A 12,550-nucleotide genomic window follows, 5' to 3' on the forward strand; every position below is an offset into this window, starting at 1 on the left:
CCTGATGAAGCAACCTTGGGCTGCGAAAGCTTGAAATTTGTGTGTTTATATACTCACTTCCCTCTTGTACTAAATTGGTGATCCCTTGGTGTCTCAGGATGTGTCCTGTCGACCGATCCTGTCTTTTAGCCAAATTGTGCTCCCCCATTCAATTCAGTAACTCCTCATTAGTTACGCAATCTACCCATCTAATTTTCAACATTTTTCTGTAGCACTACATTTCAAAAGCCTCTATTCTTTTCTTGTCTAAACTGTTCATTGTCCATGTTTCATCTCCATATATGGCTACATTCCAGAGAAATATCTTCAGAAAAGGCTTTCTAAACACTTAAACCTATTCAGTGTTAACAAACTTCTCTTCTTCAGAAATATTTTTCTTGCCATTGCCATTCTACATTTTATATCTTCCCTACTTTGACCATCATCAGTCATTTTACTGTCCAAATAGCAAACCTCATTTACTACTTTAAGTATCTCATTTCCTAATCTAACTCCCTCAGCATCACCTGATTTGACTATATTCCATTATTCTTTTTAAGCTTTTGTTGATGTTCATCTTATATTCTCCTTCCAAGACACTGTCTCTTCTGTTCAACTGCTCTTCCAAGTCCTTTTCTTGCTGTGATGGAATTACAGTGTCATTGGCAAATCTCAAAGTTTTTATCTTCTCCCTGAACTTTAATTCCTATTCCTGACCTTCCTTTGTTTTCATAACACGCTTGCTCATTGTACAAATTGAGAAGCATTGAGGATAGGCTCAACCCTTTCCCACTTCCTTCCCAACCACTGCTTCTCTTCGATGCCCCTCGAGTCTTATAACTGCCGTCTGGTTTCTGTAAACGGTGTAAATATCCTTTTGCTCCCTACTAGCTTCAGAATTTCAAATAGAGTATTAAAGTCAAAATTGTCAAAAGCTTTCTCTAAGCCTACTGATGATATAAACATAGATTTGCCTTTCCTTAACCTGTTTTCTAAGAGAAGTCGCACAGTCAGTAGTGCCTCACATCTTCTACAGTTCTCCAGAATCCAAACTGATCTTCCCCGAGGTCGGCATTATATCTTACAAACAAAAAGATACACATATGTCTGCAGTGTCCGTATGCTGATCTGTTCCTTTGTTATAAAATTTACTATTTTTATATGTATGTAACACTGCATTGACATACACAGACAACTTTCAAATATTGTCCCCGAGTCTTTTGGTTTGATTTATCGAGGAAATGTCATCCTGCTCGGTTACTGTTATTTCGAGTATTGTATTTAGCTTAGAGCCTATACGAGTAAAAAGGTTACTAGTACTTTTTTAATGAATTGTTCTGCATCAAATATTCCTCGTTATCTAGGGGAACTGAGTGAAATAGGCAAATATACCTTGTTTCACTTCTTTTTCTGTGGACAGCAGAAACTCTACAGGGCTCTTGTAGGAAATGTCTTTTTTCATTGGCTGAAATACGCAAGTTGATGATGCTCCTTTAGACATGACAGCCTTCACATAGTGTCCTCCTGGTTGCAGTATGGTATGGTGCTGAGCATCTCTCTCTCGGGGTCCGGAGAGCCTTCATTATCACCTGTTGACAATCCAGTATTTTGCCACTGAAAGGAGAAACTACTTCAACTTTCTTTTTCTCTGGGTTCAAGGCACTTAAAATTATAAATAATTTAAGAGTTCACTGTTTCTTAGATAAAGTATGACTTTTTTGTCCATTTCATTGATTTCCGTAGAATAGCGTAGTAAGTAATGTACTGAGCTGCACGATCAACTCCTTTCGTGAGGGCATTGTGTTGATTTGCACATACAGGCTTAAATGTATCCTGTCTGGTTTTTCTGTTTTTCTTTTCTGTATTTGAGCCAAAAGATCGTGAATTGATATTATTGTGACATCACACTTACCTTTCTGTGCAGGGAGAAGAATTCATTTTCTACAGAAAACTGTGTCACCTTTCTTGATTCGTGATGCTTTGACTTCCAGAATTTGCAGTAAATCTCTGTTCGCCCTAATAATACCACAGACCTTTTTTTTTTCCAGAGTACCTCTGTGGCAGAGGTATTGTTACAATAATTATCCTGGCAAAGTTCGTGCCACGTACCAAAATAGGGGCAAAGAACTGAGAGCACAGATTTTTCCAGTTTCTGCCCTTCAGCATTGTAAATCACCGTATTGCAGATAAAGCCTTTGTTACTCTTGCACACCATCCTAATAAGTAGTCTTCCCAGGGTTGTACGTTCAAAACATCTGGCGTCCTCTCAGTGGACTCATCTCTTACAAAGACAAGTTTTTCTTTAGTTTGTAAAGAGTCCTGAATTTCTTGCAGAAATAACCCAGCACAACTTGAGCTTCAGATAGTCTCCCAGTCAATTTAGTGTTGTCACTGAAGAGCCAGAATGTCCAAATCTGTTCAGATATATTGTAATTCTTAGTTTGAGAAAATACTGGGGTAGCTATTAGAGGATCTGTTGACCATTAATCTTTCCATCTTCTTTTAGTGTTTGTCCCATTATAAGAATCAGGTCAAGGAATTTCTACATATCTCTTAGTGTAACAGGAGATCACTTCAGTGTTTTAGGTGACATTTTATGTTTCACTGAAGGCTGATCATAATAGGTGCACAGCTCCATGCACAATAGTTCAAACAAGTTGTCACCAAAGGCTAATCACAGAGTCTACAGAGTCACATTCTGTTTGAAATGTCATGCCCCCAGGATGACCATCAATGGTTACAGGTGTGTCTGTATGTCAATTTCACATCAGTTATTGTTATCATGAATTATTAACATGAAATACAAATAGAATCACTTTCATCTTTATTGTGAGAATCACTTGCCAACACTACCACTGTAACACGTATTTACAGGTATAAAATTTCACTGGAACTTGACCTGTCCTCAGAACTATAAATACACTCCTTCATTCAATCCTCAAGATCTTCATCTCACTAGGGGAATCTGGATACATGTTGGCAAAAACCTCCGAAAATATTTTAGTCATCCATTTCCTTCTGTTTTCTGAATAGGAACATCCTTAAAAGCAGGAAGAACTTCAAACCGGAAATGGTAACTATTTGAAATATCGAAATACACTCATAATGCTGTATATGCAAAATGTACCCACAGGCAGTCACATTTGCTGAAACACCTAACTAGACAAAGTCTAAGGCAGTATATAGTACATGAGTTATCTTGTGGTCTATCTGCAATAGATGGTGCATGGAACACATCCACAGTGTACTAACATGACTTTGTTATGTTGCAAGTAGAGACTACAGCCATTATCTTCCTGAGGGCCTGTAACTGTACTGCATGGCTTAATAATCGTGTAACCATCTAGGGTAAAATATCGGAATGTAAAATGATCTTCTGTTTGGAGTTCAGGGCAGAGACTACTCAGGAGTACATCATCAGCAAAATCAAAACTAGTACTCTATGGGTCTGATTGTGAAATATAAGATCCCTTGATTGTGAAGTTAGGTAGAGAATTTAAAAAGAGAAATTGGTAAGTTGATGTTAGATATAGTAGGAAATAGAGGAATTTAGTGGCAAGAAGAACAGAACTTCTGCTCGGTGAGCACGAGGTTATAAATACAAAATCAAGTGGGGGTAATGCATGAATGGGTCTAATAGTGAATAAGAAAATAGAAATTTGGGTAAACTTCTAGGAACAGAATTGTGAACTCTTTATTGTAGCCAAGACAAAGCAAACATCACAATAGTCAAAGTTTATATGCCAGCTAGCACCACAGATGAAGAGACTGAAAAACTGTATGACGAGATAAAAGGAATTATTCAGGTAGTTGAGGGAGATGAAAATTTTATTGTGGTGAGGACCTGGAATTCGATTGTAGGAAACCAAAGAAAAGGAAAAATAGTAAGAGAATATGGACTGGGGAGAAAAGGAATGAGAGGGGAAATGACCTGGCAAAACATTTTGCACAGAGCGTAATGTAATCATTGCTAACACTTGGTTTAAGAATCATGAAAGAAGGCTGTATGTGAGAAAGAGACCTGGAGACACCAGGTCTCAGTTTGATTATATAATGGTAAGAAAGAGATTTTGACTCTAGATTTTAAACTCTTAAGACATTTCCAGGGTTGCGGATGTGGACACTGACCACAATTTCCGAAGTGTACATTAAAAGTGAAGAAACTGAAGAAAGGTAGGACATCTACATCTACATGGATACTCTGCAAATCACATTTAAGTGCCTGGCAGAGGGTTCATCGAACCATCTTCACAATTCTCTATTCTTCCAATCTCGTATAGGACGTGGAAAGAACGAACGCCTATACCTTTCTGTACGAGCTCTGACTTCCCGTATTTTATCAAGGTGATCTAAGAATATAATTAAAAATACCAGAAATTGTTGAGAGTTTCAAAGGGATCATTAGGCAATGATTAACTGAAACAGAAGAAAAGAATACAATAGAAGATGAACCGGTAACTTTGAGGCATGAAATATTGCGGGCAGCAGAGGATCATATAGGAAAAAGACAAGGCCAAGTAGTAATCCTTGGAAATTACACTGGAGATATTGACCTTAATCATCAAAAATGCAGTAAATGAAGCAGGTAAGAGGAAATACATGGTGCAGCCTGTCACCAACATTATTTAAAATCTGTATAGACACAAGTCCTAAGACACAGTCTCGTAAATCCAGTGAGATCAGTCTAGAAATTAAAGGTGAAGTTTGTTTACATCACTTACTATTTGCTGATGATCAAGTAGTTATAGCACAAGGTGGAGAGGATGCAAATTATATATGTAACCAGTTAGAATGGAATACAGAAACTCAGGATTGAAGATTAATTATCAGGAAATGGAATACTTCACAAATGATCCAGATGACTTATACACAGAGGGAAAGGTAATTAAGGTGGTCAACATTTTCTGATATTAGGGGCCATTTTAGAGAGTGAGGGAAAATCAGAAGTAGAAGTTAATAGAAGAATTAGCAGTGGAAGGAAGATCATTGGGATGCTCAACTCAATCTTATGGAGCAGAAATGTAATAAGGTGAACCAAAAGAGTCATATATAAATTAGTACTAAGAATTTCTATAAAAGAGAAAATTTAAAAAAGGTGAAATAATGGAGAGAATGGAAATAAGAGAAAGAATACATGATATGATGGATAGAAGGAAGTTACGATGATACAACCATGTAAGGAAACTGGAGGAAGCCAGAAAATGATTCTGGAATGGTAACTGGAGGGAAAGAAGAGAAGAGGACTCCATATGACCACCTGGATCCAAAATGTACAGTTAACAATGAGAAGACTTGGTACAGAGGAAGAAGATATACTAGATTGGAACACCTGGAGGGATTTCCTGTGGAGATAAATTAAGATCTTATGTAACAGGTGTAATAATTTCTGGATATTTGTTATGTTGGGAAAAAAACCTTTGTATTGAGGAAAATCTCAACAGATAAAAAGAAATAGATCAAATCCAAGGCTGTAGAGGTGTGTGTGACTAGTGGGAATTTAGGTGCCACTTATAGGAAAATTTGAAGAAAAGGTAAGCTGTATGAAAATTAGGAGCTCAGAGGGTAAGCCAGTATTAAGTGAAGAAGGGAAAGTTGAAGGGTGGTAGGGATATATACAAGGGCTGTCAAAGGAAAGTGAACTTGAAAACAATTAGGTAGTTGAAGATGAAGTGGGAGATATGATACTTTTGAGAAGAATTGTCAGGTAACTGAAATACCAAAGTGGAAACAAGGCCTCTGGACTAGATGATATTCCCTCAGAATTATCGAGAACTTCGGGAGAACCAGCCATGACAAAACTCTTCCACCTGGTGTGCAAGATGTGTGCGACGGGAAGTGCCCTCGCACTTAAAGAAGACGTTACAAGGAAAGCAGGTGCATGCTGACGGGTATGTATTTTCCTGTGAACTCTTAGTTTAATAAGCCATGGTTTCAGAATACTGACACAAATTATTTACAGAAGAATGGAAAAACTGGTAGAATGCAACCTTGGAGAAGATCAATTTGGGTTCCAGATAGATGTATTAAGATGTGAGACATTATTAACCCTAAGAGTTATCTTTAAAAATGAATTGAAGAAAGGTTTACCTTTTGTGTTTAGCATTTGTAGTTTTAGAGAAAGCTTTTAGCAGTGTTGACTAGCTTACATTTTTGAATCCTGAAGGTTGTAATGATAAAATACAAGGAGCGAAAGGTTATCTGCAACTTGTAGAAAACCAGGCAGCAGCCATAAAAGTCAAAGAACATGAAAAGGGAAGCAATGGTTGCGAAGGTAGTTAGACAAATTTTTAGCCTATAACTGATGTTATTCAGTCTGTACATTGAGCAGGCTACATCAGAAACCAAGGATAAATTTGAAAAGGGTATTAAAAATTCAGGAAGTAGTAACAGTTTTGAAACTGATGGCATCGTAATTCTGTCAGAGATGATAAAATACTTAGAAGAGAATTGAGTGGAATTGATACTGTCTTGAAAAGAGGCAATAAGATGGACATCAATAAATGTAAAACAAAGGTAATGGAATTTAGGTGAATTAAATCAGGTGATCTTGAGGGAAACATTCGGAAATGAGCCCCTAAAGTAGTAGATGACTTTTGATATGTGGACAGCAAAAGTAACTGATGGTAGCAGAAGTAGAAAGGATATAAAATGCTAGATGACAATTTCAAGAAAAGCATATCTGAGAAAGATAGATTTGTTAACATCAGGTATGAATTTAAATGTTGAGGAGTATTTGTCTGAAGTGTAGGCTTTTACAGATGTGAAACTTGGATGAGAAACATTTCGGAGAAGAGAGTAGTAGCTTTTGAAATGTACTATGAAAAAATAAATAAAAAAATAAATAAAAGTTCAGGATTAGATGGGTTCATGGAGCAACTGAATCGAGTTTGGAGAAAAACAGAAATTTATGGCAATAGTCGACCAAGAGAAGGGATCAGTTGTACAGCACATCATGAGTCATCAGGGAATAGTCAGTTAGATAATGGAAGGAAATATGGAATGTAAAAATTACAGGAGGAGACCAAGGCTTGAATGCAGTTAGTTCAAATGGATGTAGGTTGCAGTTGTTATGCAGAGATGAAGAGGCTTGCACAAGATATACTAGCATGAAAATCTGCACTAACCAGTCCATGGACTAAACTACAACATGTCGAACACATTCATGATTCAGTTTGTAGAAAAGATGGAATTGTAATCAAATAAATCACTTTCTGATCCTTACAGAGTATAAATTACGATCAAATTTCACAATAAAATCTTAGTAAAAGAGGTCTATGTGAACAAATGTGGAAAGGCAAAAATGCTTAACTTCCTTATAGGGTAACATCATCCAGATTTCAATGTTTTTCTGGTTTTGTAGTTTTCTTATGTAAATATTGCCACATTAGACTGTCAGTGATAGTGCATGGGGTTTATAGAACAAAATAAGATTATTCATCTTGACTGACACCATATACTGCAAAATACTTGGACCTTATGTTAAACGTATAGGGTAACATCATCCAGATTTCAATGTTTTTCTGGTTTTGTAGTTTTCTTATGTAAATATTGCCACATTAGACTGTCAGTGATAGTGCATGGGATTTATAGAACAAAATAAGATTATTCATCTTGACTGACCATATACTGCAAAATACTTGGACCTTATGTTAAACGTATAGGTGGAAATAAAATAGACAGTGCAAGAAAACTGGCGTGATCCGATGCCAAGTATCTAAGGTAATGTATGCTGCCTGAGAGGAGGTGACAGAACTTCAGATGTTTATTGAAGTTGAAGGGGTTCAACTGGAATATTAAGTGGTGAATAACATCTGAACACTGTCAATTCAGCACCCAAAACATTGTAAGGATAGTAATTCCTTTACTCTGTTCATTTCATTTTCTCTATATTCTCTACAGGTGCAACATAGTACCACAATTTTTTTTAAATGCAGTTCAGGGTGGGGCAGGTCTCTGGCTATGAAGGCCAGACCTCGACAGCCAGACACAGTGGTCATGTGCGTGAGTTGCATTTGTGTGTGTGTGTGTGTGTGTGTGTGTGTGTGTGTGTGTGTGTGTGTGTGTGTGTGAGATCCAGAAGGGGGCCTTTTGGCCAGAGCTTACCTGTTTACGAATCTTTTTGTTGTGCCTGTCGCGACTCAACATCTCTGGTATATGGTGAGCAGCTATCGATCCTTTTCATAGTATTAAAGATGTGAATGGTTTTTGGAGAATGCTGAGATAGCCTTAATAGACAAAGACTATATAAAGAAGACAGCGTAACAGGGCTGCCTCTGAGATGCATCTTTGATATTAGACATTATTTAATTCAAATATTTGTTACATACACTAATCAAAAGTTGTGATTCTTTTTTGTGCTATTGTGAAAACATTGTATAACATACTACACTGTGGCTTCCAGATTGTTCAGTTTCTGGAAATATCACTTGAAATAATCAAAAATCTTAGTAATAGCTCTGGTAGTTCTAATTTAATTTTTCTACGTTTACCTCAAATCACTTGGGAAAATACAGCCATTGCTTATTTCTTCCTTATCACTTGACAAAAGTAGTACTGAAATTTGTTTTTGAGAGGTTGTTAATCGCCTGCTCCCGCTCCTCCTCATCCCCCCCCCCCCCCTCTCCGTCCAGTTTTGCTTGTTTCAGAGGCTTTTTGTACATGCCATTAATTCTTCTGACAGGATAGAAGCCTACTGAAGGATGCTGAGGCAGAAATGAAGAAAATGCAAGATACAATGACGAACCAAGAGGCAGAAATTCATTCTCTCAAGCAGCAAAGTGAAACATTACTGCTAAGGTTAAATGAGGCAAAGTCAAAGAATCAGCTATTGGAGAATAGTAAGACAGCTGTTCAAAAGGCCTTGGAAGAAACTAAAAAGAAGGAGGTAATCTTGATGCCTGGACATATTCATTTTGTAGTTGCTGCTTCTTGATGATTTTTAAAAAGATTTTAACTGTTTTGAGACCTGTGTTGGAGAGTTCTGTTCAAAGAAGCTATAAATTATTGTGGTTCAGTTATTGTGTATACATATTATGTGGCCTCATTTTAAAATAACAGAAATAAGTTCAAAATTGTAAATATATGTTATGAACAAGTCATCCACTGGATGCAATATTTTGCATTATGGTTTTGTGGCAACAGAGTAATATGTAAATAAATTACTTTTAATTTTTGTGTAGTGTGTACAGGCTTAGAGGATAAGAAAGTTAAATTTATGTGAGTGAAGCTGCAGCTTGATGAATGGAGAAATGCAGAGCATACAATATTTACAGTATCCTTCGAGTCTGTATTGACTGAGAGACAGAAGCTGATTGAGTTACATATGTTCACAAGATTAATATAATTGGAAGAATACAGGGCTATTACAAATGATTGAAGCGATTTCATAAATTCACTGTAGCTCCATTCATTGACATATGGTCACGACACACTACAGATACATAGAAAAATTCATAAAGTTTTGTTCGGCTGAAGCCGCACTTCAGGTTTCTGCCGCCAGAGCGCTCGAGAGCGCAGTGAGACAAAATGGCGACAGGAGCCGAGAAAGCGTATGTCGTGCTTGAAATGCACTCACATCAGTCAGTCATAACAGTGCAACGACACTTCAGGACAAAGTTCAACAAAGATCCACCAACTGCTAACTCCATTCGGCGATGGTATGCGCAGTTTAAAGCTTTTGGATGCCTCTGTAAGGGGAAATCAACGGGTCGGCCTGCAGTGAGCGAAGAAACGGTTGAACGCGTGCGGCCAAGTTTCAAGCGTAGCCCGCGGAAGTCGATGAATAAAGCAAGCAGGGAGCTAAACGTACCACAGCCGACGGTTTGGGAAATCTTACGGAAAGGGCTAAAGCAGAAGCCTTACCGTTTACAATTGCTACAAGCCCTGACACCCGATGACAAAGTCAAACACTTTGAATTTTTGGCGCGGTTGCAACAGCTCATGGAAGAGGATGCGTTCAGTGCGAAACTTGTTTTCAGTGATGAAGCAACATTTTTTCTTGATGGTGAAGTGAACAGACACAATGTGCGAATCTGGGCGGTAGAGAATCTTCACGCATTCGTGCAGCAAATTCGCAATTCACCAAAAGTTAACGTGTTTTGTGCAATCTCACAGTTTAAAGTTTACGTCCCCTTTTTCATCTGTGAAAAAAACATTACAGGACACGTGTATCTGGACATGCTGGAAAATTGGCTCATGCCACAACTGGAGACCGACAGCGCCGACTTCATCTTTCAGCAGGATGGTGCTCCACCACACTTCCATCATGATGTTCGGCATTTCTTAAACAGGAGATTGGAAAACCGATGGATCGGTCGTGGTGGAGATAATGATCAGCAATTCATGTCATGGCCTCCACGCTCTCCCGACTTAACCCCATGCGATTTTTTTCTGTGGGCTTATGTGAAAGATTCAGTGTTTAAACCTCCTCTACCAAGAAACGTGCCAGAACTGCGAGCTTGCATCACCGATGCTTTCGAACTCATTGATGGGGACATGCTGCGCCGAGTGTGGGAGGAACTTGATTATCGGCTTGATGTCTGCCGAATCACTAAAGGGGCACATATCGAACATTTGTGAATGCCTAAAAAAACTTTTTGAGTTTTTGTATGTGTGTGCAAAGCATTGTGAAAATATCTCAAATAATAAAGTTATTGTAGAGCTGTGAAATCGCTTCAATCATTTGTAATAACCCCGTATTTCCTGCAGCCACTTTTGCATAATATTATACTAAATTGCTACTCATAAAGATATGTTTTTCTCAGCTTATTCGTTACATTGTTCAAGGGATAAATTATCTTTTCGTGTAACTAGAAGTTGAGAATACTTAACATTTGTTTTTGTAAAGGTAGAGTTGTCACGTAACAGTCTTTTTTAATACAAAGGCATATTAAATTCTAAAGAGAGATAAGAAACTGTACAATATTCTCTCTTCAGTTGGAGAAAGAGAGAGAGAGAGAGAGAGAGAGAGAGAGAGAGAGAGAGAGAGAGAGAGAGAGAGAGAGAGGGGGGGGGGGGGGGTGAGTGAGTGAGTGAGTGAGTGAGTGAGTTTGCTTACAGCCAGTACACATTGTTTAGTTGCATGGTATGTACATGATGAATGAAGAATATTTCATATTAGTGTTCTAAGTGACAGAAATTGAGACTTAAATGTAATGATATTGTTTGCAAAACTGACTGAGTCTTGACAAATTGGGGCTGAACAGATAACTTTTCTTCACAGAAGGTGAACTATTAATTACAAAGTACAAAATCATACTTGTATAACTACAAAAAAGCCTTTACAAAATTCTTCGCATGTTTGGAAATCAGTCGCATGCTCTAAGAACAGGAAAATTTTTTAGCTGTGGAAAATCCTGGGCTGCCTTACCCACAGATGGTTTGAATCTGTTTGAAGGGTAGAAAATTTAGTGAGTGGGAAGCTCACAGTTCAATTTTGGGTCCTCTCCTATTTCTTTTATTTTTATATGACCATACACTTAACATTCAACAAACAGAATTGGTACTTTTTGTTGACGATACTAATTTATAATAAATCCCATTAGAGAGAAAGTAACGGAAGAAATTGTTAATTACGTATTTCAAAGAATTATTAAGTAGCTATCAAAAAATGAACTCTCCCTAAATTTAAACTTTTGTACAACAAATAATAATACCAACAGTTGTAGCACATGAGCAGAAGTCAGTAAATGGTGTAGAATGCTCCAGATTTCTGGGTCTACATATTGATGAAAACTTTTAACTAGAAGAAGCGTATTACTGAACTTCTCAAACCTTACTTCAGCTACTTTTGCTCTTCATGTCATTGCTTATCTTGTAAACAAACGAATGAACCTCCTGACACCTTTTTCATATGTCCACATGCTAATGTGTTATGGAATACTTTTCTGGCGTAACTCACCATATGGAAAGAAGTATTGAATGCACAAAAATGAGCAATAAGAATATTATGTGTTCAACTCAAGATATTAGGCATTTTAACTGTTCTGCCACACTACGTAAATTCATCAATGGAATTCGACATAAATAATCCACCAAAATTTAAGGACAATGAGATCCATGCCTACTATCCTGGAGGGGGAAAATGACCTTTATTTCCCATTATTAAAGCTGTCAGTGGCTCAGCAACAAAAAATTTGATCATTTGCCCAATAACACAAAATATCACTGATGGATATAATGTCTTTGTTTTATTTATCTTCAAAATAAGTCACTGTCACTGAAAATTATGGCTGTGGGAAACATTATGAAATAGATTTATGTATTGCAGCTATGCATTGATGTCAGTTGTTGGCATTAAATGAAGATTTGTGTCAGCCTGGAACTTGAATTTAGATTTCCTGCTTATGCTGAGTGGTCACTTAAAGTAATTTGGCTGTCCAAGCATACCTCCACGTTATGTTGTGAAGATATAGGCATTGTAATCATCAATGATGCATCCGTGCCCTGATGGGCTAAATGACGATAAAATATTTGTCTCCCTGTGTGGGAATGATGCTCTGTACAAGCATAAGGGTTTTGACTATATGACAGATGGAATTTTGGTTCAGTCCTGTAGAAATGCTTACATAGA

The 12,550-nt window shown here is 37.4% G+C and overlaps 1 protein-coding gene across 5 annotated transcripts in view; it reads left to right on the top strand.

Moving 5' to 3' along the window:
- The window catches only part of LOC124712558 (dentin sialophosphoprotein), a 231,005-nt gene that overhangs the window by 120,206 nt on the left and 98,249 nt on the right, over nt 1-12,550 (top strand). For all 5 annotated transcript variants that reach the window (XR_007005602.1, XM_047242880.1, XM_047242873.1 and 2 more), the window contains exon 8: nt 8,660-8,863. Coding sequence is in view for 4 of the 5 variants with exons in the window: in XM_047242880.1 (XP_047098836.1) it covers nt 8,660-8,863 (204 nt within the window). In the remaining variant the exon portion in view is untranslated. The remainder of the gene's footprint in view (nt 1-8,659; nt 8,864-12,550) is intronic.

This window comes from Schistocerca piceifrons, chromosome 1 (genome assembly GCF_021461385.2).
Source record: "Schistocerca piceifrons isolate TAMUIC-IGC-003096 chromosome 1, iqSchPice1.1, whole genome shotgun sequence".
Lineage (NCBI taxonomy): Eukaryota > Metazoa > Arthropoda > Insecta > Orthoptera > Acrididae > Schistocerca > Schistocerca piceifrons.